Source organism: Aulostomus chinensis, chromosome 1, assembly GCF_037954235.1.
Source record: "Aulostomus chinensis isolate RoL2024-O1b breed Wild chromosome 1, RoL_Achi_v1.0, whole genome shotgun sequence".
NCBI lineage: Eukaryota > Metazoa > Chordata > Actinopteri > Syngnathiformes > Aulostomidae > Aulostomus > Aulostomus chinensis.
Genome location: NC_141320.1, coordinates 59307002 through 59324566, shown reverse-complemented (window position 1 = coordinate 59324566; position 17565 = coordinate 59307002). Strand labels below are relative to the sequence as shown.

At 47.7% G+C, this 17565-nt stretch overlaps 1 protein-coding gene across 2 annotated transcripts in view; it reads right to left on the bottom strand.

Moving 5' to 3' along the window:
- Positions 1 to 8785: 8785 nt before the first annotated feature.
- Positions 8786 to 17565, bottom strand: part of pard3ba (par-3 family cell polarity regulator beta a) — a 110666-nt gene continuing 101886 nt past the window's right edge. The window contains exons 24-25 of one of the 2 annotated variants that reach the window (XM_086179257.1): positions 9020 to 9401; positions 8786 to 8922 (exon numbers count right to left, since the gene is read on the bottom strand). In XM_086179257.1, the coding sequence (XP_086035383.1) occupies positions 9041 to 9401 (361 nt within the window). In that variant the 3' untranslated portion in view covers positions 8786 to 8922; positions 9020 to 9040. Of the gene's footprint in view, positions 9402 to 17565 lie in introns of both variants that reach the window. The other variant, XM_086179177.1, reaches the window with a different exon arrangement.

The following is a 17565-nucleotide window of genomic DNA, read 5'->3' as shown; positions in this document are numbered from 1 at the left end:
TTTTTTAATGAATTGGCCAGCATCCAGCAACATAATATTACCCAGCAGCCTTTGCATGCCACTAAATATCTGATGGGCTCGGCTGATTTCTCTGCTGATGTGAAATGCTAAATACGGAGATGCCATTAGTGTGGGCCAGGCAGTCTCCAGCTATTATCTTAGCAACACCATCTTGACATAAACATTTTGGAGGCAATTAAAGATTGGTTTTGTGTGTGTGTGTGTGTGTGTGTGTGTGTGTGTGTGTGTGTGTGTGTGTGTGTTCATATCTGTCAAAGAGCAATTATGGTGACAATGTCCTCAATGTGTTTTTTTGTTTTTGTTTGGACGGCTCATTTTCATATCAGAGGAGACGGTGATGTTTCACAAGTTGATTAATGTGTTTTCAGGAGGATATGTGTGTGTGTGTGTGTGTGTGTGTGTGTGCGTGCGTGCGTGTGTGGGTGAAGCACACCAGGGGGAAACATTTGCAAAAAAAAAAAAAAAAACAACAACCCCTACGCACAAGAACACATTTGAAATCCCACAAACAAGAGCACACGGATGAGATGGATGCGAGGCAGTAAATGGCTCTTAATTGATGCGCTGCATCCTTTGTTTCATTATTTACAGGCCCGCCTCATTATTCTAACATTCCCAACTCTAAGTACTCCACAGAGTGGCTTCTATGATATAAGCAAATAAAAATGGGAGCTTAGAATAGCAAATGACCAGCTTCATCATGATGGGAGGGTGTGTGCGTGTGTGCGTGAGAAGATATTGCGTGATTGCCTCTTCTTGGAAAAGTCATCCGACAAACAAATAAGTGCGTAAACCTCAGAGATAAACATCCATGTATATGTTTTATGTTCCGCTGCCTCGGCTAGACGCCTGCGGACTGTCGTTAACCGCATTTATACGCCGCTTTTCTGGCATCACCTGAGTCACATAAGATGACGCCTTTGCTCCGGATCTCCTGCCCGGCCCCTCGTGGTCGGGGGAGCTAAGCTAACGTGCACGATGCTGTTTTTTTTGTTTTGTTTTGATGATTAAAAATAAACAGCGTTTTACATTTTCATATTATCACCTTTAAATTTCATGTTCCAATGCAGTAAATTGTCATAAATGACACATGATGAAGGTACTCGTGACTCGAGGGGTTTTTAGGAGGTCTTTTTTTTTTTACTCCTTGTCAAGTATTTCTTCCCATTAGCGCTTGAACTCCTACTCAAGTAATTTTAATTGCCAAGTAACACTCGAGGACTCTTTCTGTGTGTCGCCGCTGCCTGGGACCGTTGGGACTTGAACACAACAGTCTCACTGTGCCACCCTGCTGCTAAGTAACTTTTGAATAGTTAAAGAGATTCAACTTTAAAAAAAAAAAAAAAAAAGTTTTAGTTTACGAATCTTCAGCTTCAGCAAGAAACCCCAAAAATCACATTTTCACGACTCGAAACTAGACGAGACGGTGGATTTGTCACCTGACATTTAGTACAAACGGCAAAAAAGAGGAAAAGAAAGACGCGCACGCGCACACACACACACACACACACACACACACACACACACACACACACACTTGAGCTTCAGTTGAACAAAAAAGAAGAGATGTGTTCTGTATGGACCAGTTTTTAACCGTTTAATGGCGTTCATACGCCTCGTAATGCTAATCCTAACCTGATCCGCTCGACTTTCCTGCCGGGCGTCGTCTTATACGTCGTATTTTCCAAATAAATATGAAACATTGAGATTTCCAAAAGTGTTCATGAGTCGTTTCATTATGTCTGAGACCACATCTGGACCTGGGTGAGATCCCGTTACTGCCACATGTGTGCCACATCCAGGCGGGTCATTACCAGGCCGAATCCTTATCGAATCAAGAGTTTTTAGTAGCCTTAAATAGATGAAGCTCCCGTACTGTGGTCCAGTCACATATGTTTGCAAAGAAAGACAAGCGCGTGTGTGTGTGTGTGTGTGTGTGTGTGTGTGTGTGTGTTCGCGCGCATGCGAGTGTGTGTACGTATACAGGAGTAGACAGCTGAAACCGAGCCAGAAGGCAGAACGACATGCCTGTAGCATGAGCAGCAAACTTTCCGGAGTAACTGAGACACCCAGCTGGTCTGTAACTTTAATGCCGCTACGCTTTTCTAACATGAACTGACACTTCTGGATCCAGGCGGAGGGGGAAGAAAAAAAAGTCGGACCTGAGGAGGATGTAGATGGAGGGAGATTGACAAGAGTGAAAAACACAGCAGCACACAGATGAAAACAAATGCGAGAACCGAAAAGAGAAAAAAAAAACAAAAAAAAGAAAAAAGGAAAAATCAGATATAGGAAACAGAAACCCGAGCGTTGTCCAAATTGCAGTGCTGGAGGTATTAGAGCAGCTTGTCAGTCAAAACTCCCTGGATACACACAGAGCAGGTGAGGCGAGGTTTAACTGATACACACACCAACGAGTCAATTACAGGCCGGCGAGGCAGAATGTCACGGCCGCCCGGACACTAAAGCGACGGCTTAACCTCCTCACACTCCATCAATATGCCTCCACCGGGGAGGAGGCGGTCCCGGAGAACAGGAAATAGTCAAAAAATATCATACATATGTGTGCGGGGTTGTAGTTCTGTGGGATCTTGTAGTTGTTGATGTAAAAATGGTTCCCCCACACAAAAAGCCATGAAAAGATCTCCTCTTAAAAGTAACTACGTCGACCCCGCGGTGCATTCAGTGACGGCTCTGTAAATAATAACGGCCAACCAGGAATAAAACATTTGCAAAAATTTCATCTGCAAGAGGGGGAGAAAATCCCCAGCACGAATTTCATTGATTTAATCATTCTCACACCAATTCTATTTAATAAACAGCACAACAGCGAGTAAAGAGAGTAAATTGTATTAATTTGCTGTTTCACTGACACGCAGAATCCTGTTGATTTTGTTTGTCGGGTGCAAAGACTTGAGAGTTGTTGCGCGTAGGGAATCCCCCCCAACCCCACCACCCGAGTCCTTCACCCTCTGAAGTAGGGTGGGCTGAGATAAGGCACATTACACAAACACACACTCTCTCCCAGGGTGGTCGGGGAGCGTGCGGGTCACATAACTCTGCTGTTTACAGAGGAAATCCACAGTACAAGGAGACAAGTGTGTGTGTGTGTGTGTGTGTGTGTGTGTGTGTGTGTGTGTGTGTGTAAGGAGAGGTTGCATATCGCTCATTTGTGCAGCGAAAGCGACGGGAAATGATTTTAATCAGGGACGAGGTCAGCGGAGGAAGTTCAGATTGTTCAGATCCTGCGTTGCAAAAAAAGAAATCGAAACGTTAGCGGCTAACAATTAGCTGCTAACGTACTACTTTGTGAGGGGACGTGAAACATTGAAGCAACAGAAATTAAAAGCGCTTTGAAGTGAAGTTGTAGTTGTGTGAGTCTTATCTGCATCTAACCGAGGAACAAAATTGGCTGGCCCTGAGTGTGTGTGTGTGTGTGTGTGTGTGTGTGTGTGTGTGTGGCATCTCCTGAGCTTATCTGTGGACTGCAAAGAATTGTTGTTATTGGTGGTGGCGGGTGTTGCGGGGGCGGGGGTGGGGGGTTAGAGGAGTGACAGAATGGAAAGAAGAGACGGAGGAGTGTGTCTGGGAGAAACGGAGGGATGGAAAGTCAAGCTGCGGAGTGAGAAGGGCAGACAGCGGTAGCACTGTTATGTCTAGAGAGGAGGTGCAATGAAGAGGAAGTCAACCCAACATCATGGCTTCCCTTTTTTTTTAATTTTTTTTTTTTAGATTTAAATCATCTCAGAAAATTGCAAAATAAAGCTGTTTTGTTTGTTTGTTGTTGTTTTAGGGTTGTTTTAAAAAAAAAAAAAAAATTATTCCCTCTCACCAGAAAGAAACTTGAAAAATAATCCCGGAACGAGCGAAGCCGTTATTAACCGCTAATTGCTGGGGACATTTCTTAGCTCTAATGAAGTCTGGTGGCGGGCGGCTAGAGTGTGAGGTGAGTGTGTGGGAGAGGGGGAGAGAGAGAGAGAGAGAGAGAGAGAGAGAGAGAGAGAGAGAGAGAGAGAGAGCGAGTCGGGTGTACAGCTCATTTTCAGCAAGCTGTTTGGAATTCTCTGGAAGGAATGCGTGGATGGATTACACTGCTGGCTGCTACAGCGACTTTCCAATGAGGCTCCACTTTGTCTTCGCCCTTATCTAATCCACGCTGGAATGAGCATCTCTGCAAAAATTAAAATGAGATCGGAAATGAAATGACTGGCCTCGTTTGTTTGCGCCGCGCGGGTGCACTCGTGATCGGTGAAATTAAAAAAATGGATTCCGCGCACAGAGTCTGGCAACCATGAAGAGCGACGAAACAAACGCTCGCCGATGGACGGTGCCGTTTTCACAGACTGACGAGTTATGAACAGAACCAGTCCAAGATGAGACACTGAGCTGAAAATGGTAGAGGATATGAACACTTGCTGCACTTGACAAGATGTAGTTCAACATAGTTGTGCTAGGGATGATGGGTAATGTAGTTTATGGGGTCTTTGGAGGCTTACCAGTCCAACCGAGTGCAAACTGGCACCGGCACCAGCACCAACTTGGAGGAAAACACTATAAACTCAACCAAGAGTGAGTCTGTCAGTCACAAAAACAGCAGAGGCTTTGAGTTCGAGAGGTTTGGGATGTCACTTGAAGTACTCCCGAGTACTCCGGAGTACTTCCCAAGTACTCAGAGTGGAGACAATATATCATACATGAAAACTAAGCAGTTTCTAATTCCACTTGGGCCCGGTTGAGCTCTATCTTAGCCAAGTGGACTCTCTAACAGCACCACATGACATGTTACCCCCATCATCTCCCTGCAACCCAACACCCCCACCCCCACCCCCTCTACACACACACACACACACACACACACACACTCCACCCTAGAACCCCTAACACTGCCAAGCAAAACACCTGGCATCTGTATGAGAAGGGCACCAATTTCACAGTGACTGCCAGGCGGTCAGCTGAGCCCTCTGCCACACACACACACACACACACACACACACACACACACACACACATAAGTGACGTGTGGGTGTGATTCAGATGTGCAGAGCAGGTGTGTGTGTGTGTGTGTGTGTGTGAGAGAGAGAGAGGGAGACACAGAGAGAGGCAGCTTTGTAAGCATAAGAGAGGTATGTGTTAGAGTAAGTGTGTTAGAAGTGTGTGCGCGTGTGTGCGCGTGTGATGGACAGCAGCAGTCTGAAGACTTGTAACTGTAGATTCACGCTCAAAACCGCGTTTGTAGAGGCGTGCACGTCGGACCAAGCGCGCACGTCTACTTTTATATGTCTGACATTGATGCATTTCCCCGTTGCGTGCTTCCGTTCTCCGGCTGAAGTTTTGTGTGTGTCAGAGGCCGAGGCTGGCGCTGAAAGCCTGATGGATGGGGTCCAAGGGTCAGGGGCTTCAGCTGTTGTTGGCCACATCACAGGCTGGTGAAGCCCACTGCTCGCCTCGCACCAGAGCGCGTACAGCACTTTTGTTGTTGTTGGTGGTGGCGTTTCATTGTCGCTGCCATGTGAGAGCTGAGAGAGTTCAGAGGAGATGAATAGAAGAGTTTGGATGCCAGGGAGACAGGGTGCGTGTGTGTGTGTGTGTGTGTGTGTGTGTGTGTGTGTGTGTGTGTGGGGCATTAGTCCCATAGCTGAGTTCAAAGCCAAGGAAACTTGAACAAGGCCGGAGCCAACAGCGCACCCCCCCCCCCCCTCCACACATCACACATCATCCAAGTTATAATCTGGGATTTACAATGTAAGACTACAGCTATGAAGTGAATCCAGATCAACAGGTTTTACTTGGCGGATGCAGACGTCCACGCTCGAAGAAAGTAGTCCTCCTGGAGCACCAGCGTACCCTGCACACGCGTGAGTAATCCCAGGGAACAGAACTGTTGGGGTTTGAGGTTCAGTTTGTTTCGCACGTTAAAAAAAACCCACGTGAAAACAAGCAACTGAAATGAAAGCAGAGTCAAAAGATACAAAGGAGAGAAAAAAAAAGTTATTTTTGCCTCGGTAACCTGCATCTCTTCTTTCTCACACCTGAAGTTTGTTTTTGGGTTTTGTTGGAGTCCTAATTTAAAAAAAAAAGAAACGAATAAATGCAGGATAAGAAACAGTGGACGACAAAATCCCCTGCTTCTCAGTGTAATGTAACATATGAACCTTTCATTGTTGCCACGACGATGTCATCAGCTCTTAAGAAAGGAGAGGAGGGGGGCTGATGTGCCAGGAGAGGCGGCCACGTTACCATAGCGACAGCTGGTTTAAAAGATGGTGGTTGGTGGCTGGGTTGCGGTGTGTATATATGTGTGTGTGTATATGTGTGTGTGTGTGTGTGTGTGTGTGTGGGCGGAACAGGGGGAGACAGCCAACACTGCTTTTCGGGGTAAATATGTTTCAAATTAACAACGTTGCTTCATCGATTTGATTTTTTTCTTGTTGAAAAAAACGGAGATGAAATTAAGTAAGAAAAAAAAAAAAAAAAAGAAAAGAAAAGAAAAAAAAAAAGTGAAATCGAGCAGGGATATTGCGCGGGACATGAAATTATTTCCAGTATCAGTCCAAGCGTGCAAATCCAATTCCACAGTTCATGAACAATATCAAACAAAACACGCGGGCCGGAAGAACACACTCCGGCGATACTGCATCAAAAGACCACACGCTGGATGAGGTGGGTGAAGGGCAGGCTAACTGCTAACGCTAATCCATAACTGGAGCAATCTCCATATTCAGGAAGTTTAAAAGGCACATTAGCCACCAGCTATTCCCATGGCCCACCTCAGACCTGGAGGGGGGGGGAGGGGGCAGCTTTCTAATGAAGTGCATAATGAAACAAGAAGCCATTCCGTAAACGAGGGGATGAATTGATATGAATGGCAGCAGGTGAAGGACAGGAAGGCTAATAAAGGGGAATGTGCCTTTAATGAAGAGGATGAAAGAGGAAGGGGGAGTAAAGGGGAGGTCACAGTGGGTGAACCATCCCCTCACACGCTACACTTCCTCTCCGCAGCGGGTTTTTTTGGGGAGCTGCGTGGGAGAGATAACTGGTTCGCCCTCCCCGGAGCCCAGCGTTTGATTGACACATGCTAACAAGCTAAGGTGTAGAACAGGGGCGGCGGCGCCAGAATGCTAAGAAGAACATAAGCAGGGAATTCCAGCACAAACTCGTCACTTTGAAGGGAACGCAAGAGAATTTTCCTTTTTTGTTCTGTTTTGTTTCGAAAAGGTCACAAAGCACAAACCATAACGTGAAGTTTGAAAACACATCCGGTGATGTCACGTGACCTGGGAGGAACGCCCGCGCTCGCCTCCACACACTCCGCCGGCGTGATGTGTGCTCCGGCAGACGACCCCTGACACAAGCTTTTGTTTAATGGACGTTAAATGCAATTAATTGTCCGATGTTGAGCCGCTGTTGTTTATTGTCTTTGGCAGTAAACTGACCACAAGTACTTGAAGGGGGGGGGGGGGGGTGTTTACTGCCTTGTTGTTGTTTTTTTTAAAGTACAGCGACTAGAAGCTTAAGTGCTTCTGAGAGCGAGCGAGGACGCGGCAGCCCAGTTAGAGGTGAGATTTATGGGGCTTTAAGTTGAATTTAGATGATGTATTATTCATTGAAATTAATGTCTCATCTTTTCGGTTGCTGAAAAGATACGCACCACAAAAAAAAGAAAAGAAAAGAAATACTGCACTCTGTTTTTGCACTTTTCTCCTTCATTATGCAGTTTATTGCATTTGGTTTTGAAAGTTTTATCCCCTAGATTTAAAAAAAAAAAAAATTCTTACTAAATATCAATCAAAGGCAGCAAATATTCAACGCCGGAACGTCCTTGAACACCCTTAAACGTTCAACTTGCTTTGGTGTAACGCTATGAGCTTCTTACCTGGGAAAGTCATTGAATTCCAGAAAAAAAAACATGCCTGGAAAAGTTTTGGGAGAGTAAAATGAAACCAGGAAATACTCAAATACCTGAATACTACAGTAAATATGTTTAAACTAAAAAAACAAAACAAAAAAAAAAAACCCTGTCTAATCCATCTTCATTTACTTTGACTCATTATGTTGGATCATTTTATTCAAATTCACACTTTTTCATTTACTGGTTTGTGAAAAACAATTTAATGTCATTTTTAATAAAATGGACGCGAACGGCGTTTTTTTTTTTAATCTTTTTTTTTCTACTTCTTTTTTTCCTCTGCTACTCGGATCCAGTAGAGCGTTCAACTTGTCGAACGATTCATTTGATCCGACCGAATCAAACCGTTGATCAGCCGTTTCCGCGCCCGCCGCTTTTAAAAGGTTCTACTTCAGCACATCCAGGAGGAGGGTCAAAGACAGACCAGACGAGACAGATAAGCTCAGGCCTCGTCTCTGTTGGCGCTAATTAAACATGAACTGATTTCTTCTCCACACTCTAATTATCCCCCCCCCCCCCCCCTTCTGTTTCAAGTGTAATTTCACCAATCAGTGCCATCTTTTATTTCTGAGAGCAAATTGGCCGGTAATCACTTTCTAGTGGAGATACCCCTGCATGGAGATGATTCAGTCATTATCACAGGGCCTGGCCACTCCTATCAGTCATCACACAGGGCACATTTATCTGATGGTGCTCTGAAGGAATCTTTAAAGTGATGAGTCATGCTGTTGTACAGTCATCGCTTAAATGATACAGAAATAGAAACGATGCGGCGGCAAAAGGGGAGGAAATACGTGTGTGTAATAATATATAGATGTGTATCTATATATTCAATGACATGAGGTTCCAATGCTACGACTTAAAAACTATTTTATTTGAAAACACCACAAAAATATACAACAAATAATCTCATGTGCAATTAATTCACAACGTGGAGGAAAAGGGATTCCTGTCTGTCCACTTCCTGTCCTCATTCCCTCCCTCAAGAGTTGATTCTATACAACATACGGATTCATTTGCGTGTTATTAAGTTAATCTCAGTTCTATAAGTATAAAATCTATGTTATAAGAGCCTTTTATTTACATGCTTACACACAAAAACGGAGTCTCTGCTCACACGGCTCCTATCATGGGGTTCTTCCGTCTGGGGTCCGGCTGGGTGTCGTCTGCGTAGCCGTAGCGGTCAGGGGAGGTGTAGCGAGCAGGACTAGCCTGCCGGTAGCCGTCCCCTCGCCCTCCCGCTGCCTCGTAGTAGTGGCGCCCTCTGTGGCCCGCCGTGGGGGAAGGGGGGATGTCGTGGTGTACGGCGGCACGGTGCTGCTGTCCTGCGCGGGGAGAGGAAGGGTAGTAGCGCGGGGGCTGCTGGGTGCCTGGATGTGGGAGGGGGACTCGGGCCGGTTGGCTGGCGTGTTGGTGAGGGACGGGGTCTCTCGGTGCAGGTCTGGAGTGGGTGGGGTAGTTGTAGGGGTCCCTTCTGAAAGACAAATTTGACATGTTAGCATGTAGCATATTCGCTTTGACAACTTCCTGATCATCTGGCAGGCGTGAGAGGAGGAGGCACTGGTTTGAACTGGTTCACGGTGGAGGAGGTGTCAGAGATGTGGCCTTCTCTGGCACTGAGCCCCCCTCCTGTTATTCAGTTTACATGGCGAGGCTGTGGCCTTGGCAAGATCTAGCGGTGGGGGTGTGTGTGTGTGTGTGTGTGTGTGGGGGGGGGGGGGGGCGTGGATGGAGAGATGCCAAGAGATAACAGCAAATGCCTTGGTAAGCATATATGAGGATGTGTGGTTTGACTGGTGTGTGGAGGAATGTGTGTGTGTGTGTGTGTGTGTGTGTGTGTGTGTGTGTGTGTGTCCCAGGGGTCTGCAGTAACAAGGCAGCCAGCTGGAAGTCTCCGGTTCCCTCCCACTAGCTCTGGGCGATTAGGGGGCTAAGACCCCCGGGGTAAGGCGACACGCAGGTGACGGTGGGCTGGTGGGGGGGCGGAAGAAGAGAGTGACTTAAAAAGAGAGAGAGAGAGAGAGAGAGAGAGAGAGAGAGGGAGAGGGAGAGGTGGGCTGCTCACCTTTCACAAAACCATTCAAATGTTTTCCATCTTATGTGATGTTTCCAGTGACACACACACACACACACTTCTAGCTAGCAAGCTGCTAAACGGCGAGTCAGCACAGGAAGTTGTCCTAAATATAAAAGACCAGTTCAAACGTTTAATGAACTTTTCCTTCCACCATCTTGTGTGACTGACTTGTGTTACAGTGAAAACAACACCCTGGCGCTTTCATGTCTTCGATCATAAATTACTGTAAGTTGTTTTTTTTTTCTTCAAAATAAAAGTGGCAAATCTCCAGCATGGAAAACCACCTTTTGATTCCAGATGTTTTGGAGGCGTGTAACCGGTCTCCCCTCTGGTCCCTCGAGTCCTGCCCAGCACCTGTTGACCGGCCAATTAGAGCCACTCACTCACCGCAGATTTGTTGGCGTAGAATTCGCTTGGGTGTGTGTGTGTGTGTGTGTGTGTGTGTAAATGTATTTCATTATATGTGTGTGTGTGGTTGCGTTTTCTGACCACCCAAACAGAGGATACAGGTGGCCCCGCGAATGAACAGCGCTGACTGAAGGACGGATGGCCACACACACACACACACACACACACACACACACACACACACACGATAGTTAAAGATAAGGAAGAGGAAACTTCGAGAGAGATTTCATCAGCAGATGTGGAGGGTTAAAAAAAAAGGAAATTCCTCGTAGTAAAGCCTGGCGACGAGGCAGAAGTGGAAGGAGGAGCGAGACGAAGGTCAAACTCCTCATTAATCCAGATTAAATGGCGGGGGGGGGGGGCACCAGGGGAGGCAACTAGAAGGAAAGAAAGAGGGATGGAATGATATACTAAGAGAGGAGTGGGGGCGCACCTGGGCTCTAAGGGCCACCCAAACGTCCTCCTTCCCGCTCCCTCCAGACTTCCAGTGTTCATATTCCTCTCCTTTTTCTTCGGAGCCGGACAACTTTCCAAACATCAAACACGTGAAGATTTTCAGTTCTTTCTTTCTTTTTTTTTCCAAGACAAGTAAGGGATACATTCTCCTGGAGGCTGGCTGACCTTTGACCTTCGCTGTTTGAATGTCATCTATCACGCTGATTTTTGCCAGCAGACTGCAAACGTTCATGACGCTGCATGATATTTGCTCCCACATGAGAGCATTTACGTGAGTGTGTGTCCGGCCTGAGCAGGCGGGGGGGGGGGGGGGGTGTTTGGGGGTGGGGGGGGGTGTTTGGGGGTGGGGGTGGGGTTCCCCTGGGTCACGGCGCCTGGCCTGAGAGACAACGGGGAGACGAGTGTGTCTTTAAGGGTCTTTGCAAACCTGAAAATGTCCTCAATCTTCTACGCTTCTTCCTTGACTTCAAAGCTGAGCTTTGCGCCGCACGTCAAAGGAGTTAACGGCGCCGAGAAGAGTGATGATGTCATCAGAGACAGATGACACCGCCAGCTCCTCCTCTAGACATTCACGGAGCGAACTAGCCGAACACCAAATGTGGCGTGTTCTCCTGCTGGATTAAAGTGTTGCTTGCCGTCGGTAATGACAATTAAAGGAGCTCCGCCAGAAACGCTAATCCAGCTTGAAAAGAGTTTATGACAAACAAGACACACGCAGACAGTAAAGGGGGGGCGGGGGGGGGCGGGGTTGGGCTCCCATTCAGCTGTCAGGCAAGGGTTACACACACTCGCGAAACCACAAAATAAAACAAACGGGACGTTCCCGCCAGCGATGATGCAACAAATACACGGATGTGCTTTGATGGCAGTTTACAGCTTTTGTGATTAAAAAGAAGTGACGGAAATAAAAGGGAGGGGCTCCAAGAAGAGGGGGCAGAGAGAGAGAGGAGGGAGGGACGAGGGCGCCGTCTCACGTCTAGATGGAGCGACGACGGCGGCGCAGGTGTGATGTGAACCAGAGGGACCGACTAGCTGTAATGATACAGCCTGTAATACATCTGACTCACACCTCCGTATACCACCACCCTCTGAGAGAGTGTGTGTGTGTGTGTGTGAATATTACATCCATGATTACACACATCTGAAAAATGTGTCCATCTGGGACTACAGTGACATAGTGAAGTGTGTGTGTGTGTGTGTGTGTGTGTGTGTTGGGTGAGTAGGGAATCCTCTACCTGGCCCCAGGAAACTGCTGGAGGAAGTTAGTACCCCCCCCCCCCCCATAGTGGTTCCTCAAACACAAACACACGTCCCCCATCCTGACACACACACACACACACACACACACACACACACACACACACACACACACACACACACACACACTCAGATATGCCGCTTGAATTGTTATCCACAGGTGAATGACGTTTTCTTTTTGTTTGAAAGTCTAAAAACACCTAAAAACGTGCACTCGCTTCCCACATTTCTTACTCTTTGATCGACTCTTCATTTCGCCGCCTTGGCGGCAGATCGGAGCAAGAACGTAAAACGCTTGGCGTGACTTGATGGAGCGTCGGTCTGGTCAAAGCTTGTCGTTTTCTTCTTGAGAATTTGTCTGATAACCCTTACACCGCTGCTGCGGGCGCGCGGCCCGACGACGCGTGCGTATTTAACTCATTAATGCGCTGACGAAGAGAACACGCAGATGCATGTACACACCTGCTAGGCGAGTGACGCTGGGAAGACGAGCACTGCATGCAAAATAAATTAATTGCAGGGCACCCAAAAAGAAAAAAAAGACAAAAAGAAAAAAAGGCAGCTGCAGCACCTCACTGTCAAACACTCCCACGCATGCACACGCGCTCACATTTATCTCCAGACTCGTGTTTCCAGGTAAATTTATAGCTTCGTTTACCTTGATCAGCATGTCGTTTCTCATCAATAAGTTAATGTTTATTTAATATTTATACTTAACATTCTCTCTACACACACACACGCGCGCGCAGGTGGAGGCGCTAATTGCTCTGTGCTAGCTGAGTGCTGCAGACACTCAGCAGAGCAACAGAGAAGAAACCATTAGCCGCGCTAGCTGGGGCCGACTCAAACCGCTCTATGTCAACAGCAGCGCTGGAAATTGGCTCTCACCCAGACGCACGCGGCTCATCTAAACTGACCCGCGTTTACGGCGAGCGGTGACAGGGGGGAGAGAGAGAGAAAGAGAGAGAGAGAGTGTGCGTGTGTGTTTGGCAGGTAGAGGTGAGGTAAGAAACGAGGAGGTGAGGGGAGACGAGCTCAGAACATCATGTTTATGTCACTTTTATCTGGATTCACTGACACCTGGACCACCAAAAAAAACTGCAAGCATTTGCGAGGGGGTCAAAGGTCGCGCTCCTTGGACAGTACTTCAGGAGATTGTGTAATAGAAACACGCTGGGAAAATCAGTTAATGACAGAAACAGATGGGGTTCTTCTGGGGTTTTTTTTTTTTTTTTGGGGTTGTTTTTTTTCCCCTTCCACTAAATGCAAAAACTTCTCCAGCGGCTCAGATTCTCAAAGCCTTGACGGTTCAAATCAAGTTCACCCTCTCGTGTTGTACCAGGCACCAAGGAGCTGCCGTCCGGACGCATTTGTGGACTGAATGTCACGTCGGCTCGTACGTGACGGCTGGCGTATTTCTTATTGAGCTCCAAGTCTATGCCTTTTGATTTATTTATAAAGCGGTGATTCCATTTTGCCCCATACAGAGAGAGAGAGAGAGAGAGAGAGAGAGAGAGAGGGAGAGAGAGAGAGAGAGAGAGAGAGAGAGAGAGAACGCCAGACAACAGGGATTGATGGAATCAGAGAAAAAAATGTAGAGAAGAGACGTTTATTGTAAACAGGTAGAGCCGGCGCTGTCTCAGCTGGCTAAAGCCCTTTCATTTCCTACTGCTGATTCCATTACACCCTGAGCACAAACACAGTTAGCTGGACAAACACGCCGCCACTACCGACGGGGCCTGATTTGTTGGGCTTTTTTTTTTCCCCTCCTTCTCCTTTCTTTCATAAGAGTCGGGTCATCTCACGGGAAATCAGAGGAAACAATCTGCAGGGTTGCCTCAGATGCTCTTGGGCAGCGTGTTTAACAATAAGAGATTGGTTGGCGTCACCTTTTAAACCTCCGACGCTACGAACGCAAGAAAGTGTGATGACGTACACCGAGGACGCTTAGGAGGGAAATGAGTTACGGAGACAATAACTGAAGAGAGTTGGACGAGTCGTCTGACAGCTGGACGGCGACGGCGGTGGAAATAATTGAGCGTTTATGAAGCAAGATTGGGTTTTAATAAAGATGCCGAAAGAGCCGTCCAAATTCTGATAGGGAGGCATAAAAAGCCCTCGCCGTGAATAAAGCTGTCCTTTTTTGGGGGGGGGGGGTTTCGTTGCCTGAGTCGTCTTTTCTGCAACTCGCGAGGTGGGCCCAGTCCAGGACCGAGGGGTGAAAAGGTTCAACACCCTGATGAGACCCTGCAGTTCTGGGAAGTGTGTGTGTGTGTTAGTGTGAGAACTTCTACGGGATGGTCATATGAGAGTCCTTCAGGGACGCTTGGGAGGATACGGGAGAGTAGTCAACATGCCGAGGACAACCAAGACATTGCACTTGTGGGTTTTTTGTTTTTTTTTTCCCCACTTGATGAGAACGCAGAGAGCAAACAGATGTGTTTGCTAGTGGTCTACCTGGACCTGGTCCAAGCAGAACCCAAGCCAACCACTCAAAGACAAGAGGAACTTGTTTTTTTTTACGGCTCATCGATAAACTACACCCTTCTTTGTGGAGGCTTCTCTTGTAGTAGTTTGAGGATTTATTTTTAGCTTTAGGGCTGGAAACATGAGCCGAAGTAGCGTCGCCAAAAATATGGACGTCAAGAAACTTTGATTTCTACCGGTTCTCCATCTCGCTGTATGCTAAGACGGATTGACTAACTGCTAGCTAACTGTTCGTGGCGGGTGAAGGTTTGCAGCTGAGTCTGAGTCTCCATGGTCTGGTTGGAAAATGCAGAACAGCAGTGCTTTGAAACGTGAGCTCCAGCATGCTAATATGCTCAGTCCAGCAAGCTAGGAGCTTTCATCACCCAGTGCAGATATTTCAGCCTGGATCAAGATGTTGGACTGAACACAAGGTCCACGAGGAGGCAGAACCAAATGGACCAAACGCAGGTAGGAGAATAAAAGAACCCCCAGCCTGAAACTCTCTGCTTGGATCTAAGCTGGAAATCAAACATGTTAGCTGGTGATGCACATCAGAAGCTGAGGCTCGGTAGAAAATGGAGGATGGGTTCTTCAGTAGGAGGAACCAAAGAGACCTGGCGTCACCGTCATTGGTGCGCCTGTTGTCTCTGGCTCCTCGGCCATCAGCTGCACATTAATCAGCCAATTATCAGCCCCGGCCAGCACCGCCGCTGCGCCATCCTGGCCCCATAATCCAATCACCTGGGGGGAGCGGGTCAGGGGGTGCTCTGATTGGATAACCCCAGGCTGGGTCGCCGCGCCCATGACCTGCTGCTTTGAATTGGTAATGATGTTAATATCCTCCATATGGCCGTGTGTGCACAATGTGGCCCAAAGCGGGGAGTGAGTCCAGCGGCTGAGCTGCACCCCGGAGTTAATGGCCAGTGAGGAGGGAGAAAGAGCCGGAGTAACACTATCAGCCTCCCTGGGGCCCTCCTCTCCACGCCGTCACTTCCAGCTAAATCCTCTTTCCGAGACCCCGGCCTCTGGTGTCTGGCTGCAGTCGCCTTCGGCCCTGAGTCCCCGGCCGTGGTACTTTTCCATCAAGGCGGCGAGTTCGGCACCTGCTCCCTCAGGTCCGAGGGATCTCTTGGCTTTAGAGGCGGGATGTTTTCTGACACGTTCAAGTAACAGAGTCGGTTTGGAATGTTGCCACGAAAAGCTGAAAACCACAAAACTCCACCAGCGTTTGTTGAAAACCCTGAAAACAACAACCGAGCAGAGCAGACTGGTGCGCTTTCATTAGGAGAGCTAAGATGGTCACCGGCACACTGACAGTGAAGGTAGAATATTTACACGTCTGAGCCGGATTCTGCAGAAACTCTCTCTCTCTCCATATGCTCCCATCTGCGAGGTACTTTTTCTACATCTCCTGTACTATCCACCACACACACACGCGTGCACCCACACACACACACACACCCCCCCTCACCTCCTCCTCCACTCCCACCCCTCCAGCTGCAGCCCCAGCCGGCTCCACACAAAAGGCAGTCCAAATGTATGCTAATGAGAGCCAGGCCAATGGTGGAGCCGCACTCATTTCGAGAGGAAATGGCTTTCAATAATGGCGGCCCCCAGGGGGATTTTGCACAAAGTTCAGCTCCACTTTGAAAAAAAGCATTCAATTCACCGCTGTGTCTGCTCTCTTCTTTTCTCCCCTCTTGATGAATAAAAAACATTTCCGGAATATATTTGCCTCCTCCCCCTCCCCCTCCTCGCCCCTGTATTTATGCAGGGAGGAGTCGCGGGGACAGAGGAGCCCTGATTTATCTTTACGGAAACATCAGACACCAGCCTGAGTTTGAACACTGTTCAGACTCCATCTGACGCGTCTCTCCTGTCTTCTGCTGCTCTTCTCCAGAGGCCGGCGTGGCTCTGGGAGCACCTGAACTCAAGCGTATGAATTTCCAAAAATACTTCAATGGACCAACTTTCTCGAGGTCTCGCTTGAACCCACCCTCACGCCGAGCCTGAGCTGACGTTATTATCGATAATCCAAAATTAAAACTGCTGTCTTATTGTGCAACTAAGAAGATGCTGGCTAATTGCATACTTTTTAATATTATCTTGGAATACACGCAGTTTAATTATTAAAGTTCAAGAGGGCCGCAACTAAGTTTTTGTTCAATAATGCAGTGAAAATTTCCAATCAGCGACTCTTTAAATCGCTTGTTTTGCCCAACAATTTGCAGGAAAATTACTTATTTTTCCTCGGAAAAAAGAAAAGTGACTGGATTAATTAAGTATTAATCCACGCTGATTATTTTCGTGTCTTTTTTGCTATAGGGAAGAAAGTCAAAGGTCCTCAAAGTCGGTCTCCATTTGGGTTCGCCTCCGCGGTTCTAGCTGGGTAATCTTGTCCCTCCTCGTCTCTCCTCCAGACACTCGGTGGGAGCCGGCGCTGATGTCTGCGCTCCCTGGTGCCTGTCATATCAGGAGGGGCAATAACCCGTGAAATGACTCTTCTCTTTTTCTCACTCTCTATCCCGGTGTCCCCCACCCCTAACTTTTTCCCCCCCTTCACGTTCCCCGCGCCGCACCGCTTAGCCGCCGGACGTCAAGGCCGTGGCTCTAGCGGCGACGCGTGCATGCGCTTGGAGGTGTGTTATATGAACAGCTAAACAAACACAAGGAACACACGCGGTTCCATTAAATCCACACTGGAGGTTGTACATCCTTCAGTAGAGTGTGTGTGCCTGTGTGTGTGTGTGTGTGTGTGTGTGTGTGTGTGTGTGTGTGTGAGAGATCCTCCTGCCTGTGCCTTGCTCTCTGGAGAGCTGATCAGTCCTATTCCTGGGATGAGTAGACACTCCCAAGGCAAACACTCCAGATTTAATTATAAGCTCCAAAGAGGATTAGTCTGTGCCGTGTGTGTGTGTGTGTGTGTGTGTGTGTGTGTGTGAGAGAGAGAAAGAGTGAGAGAGAGGAGACA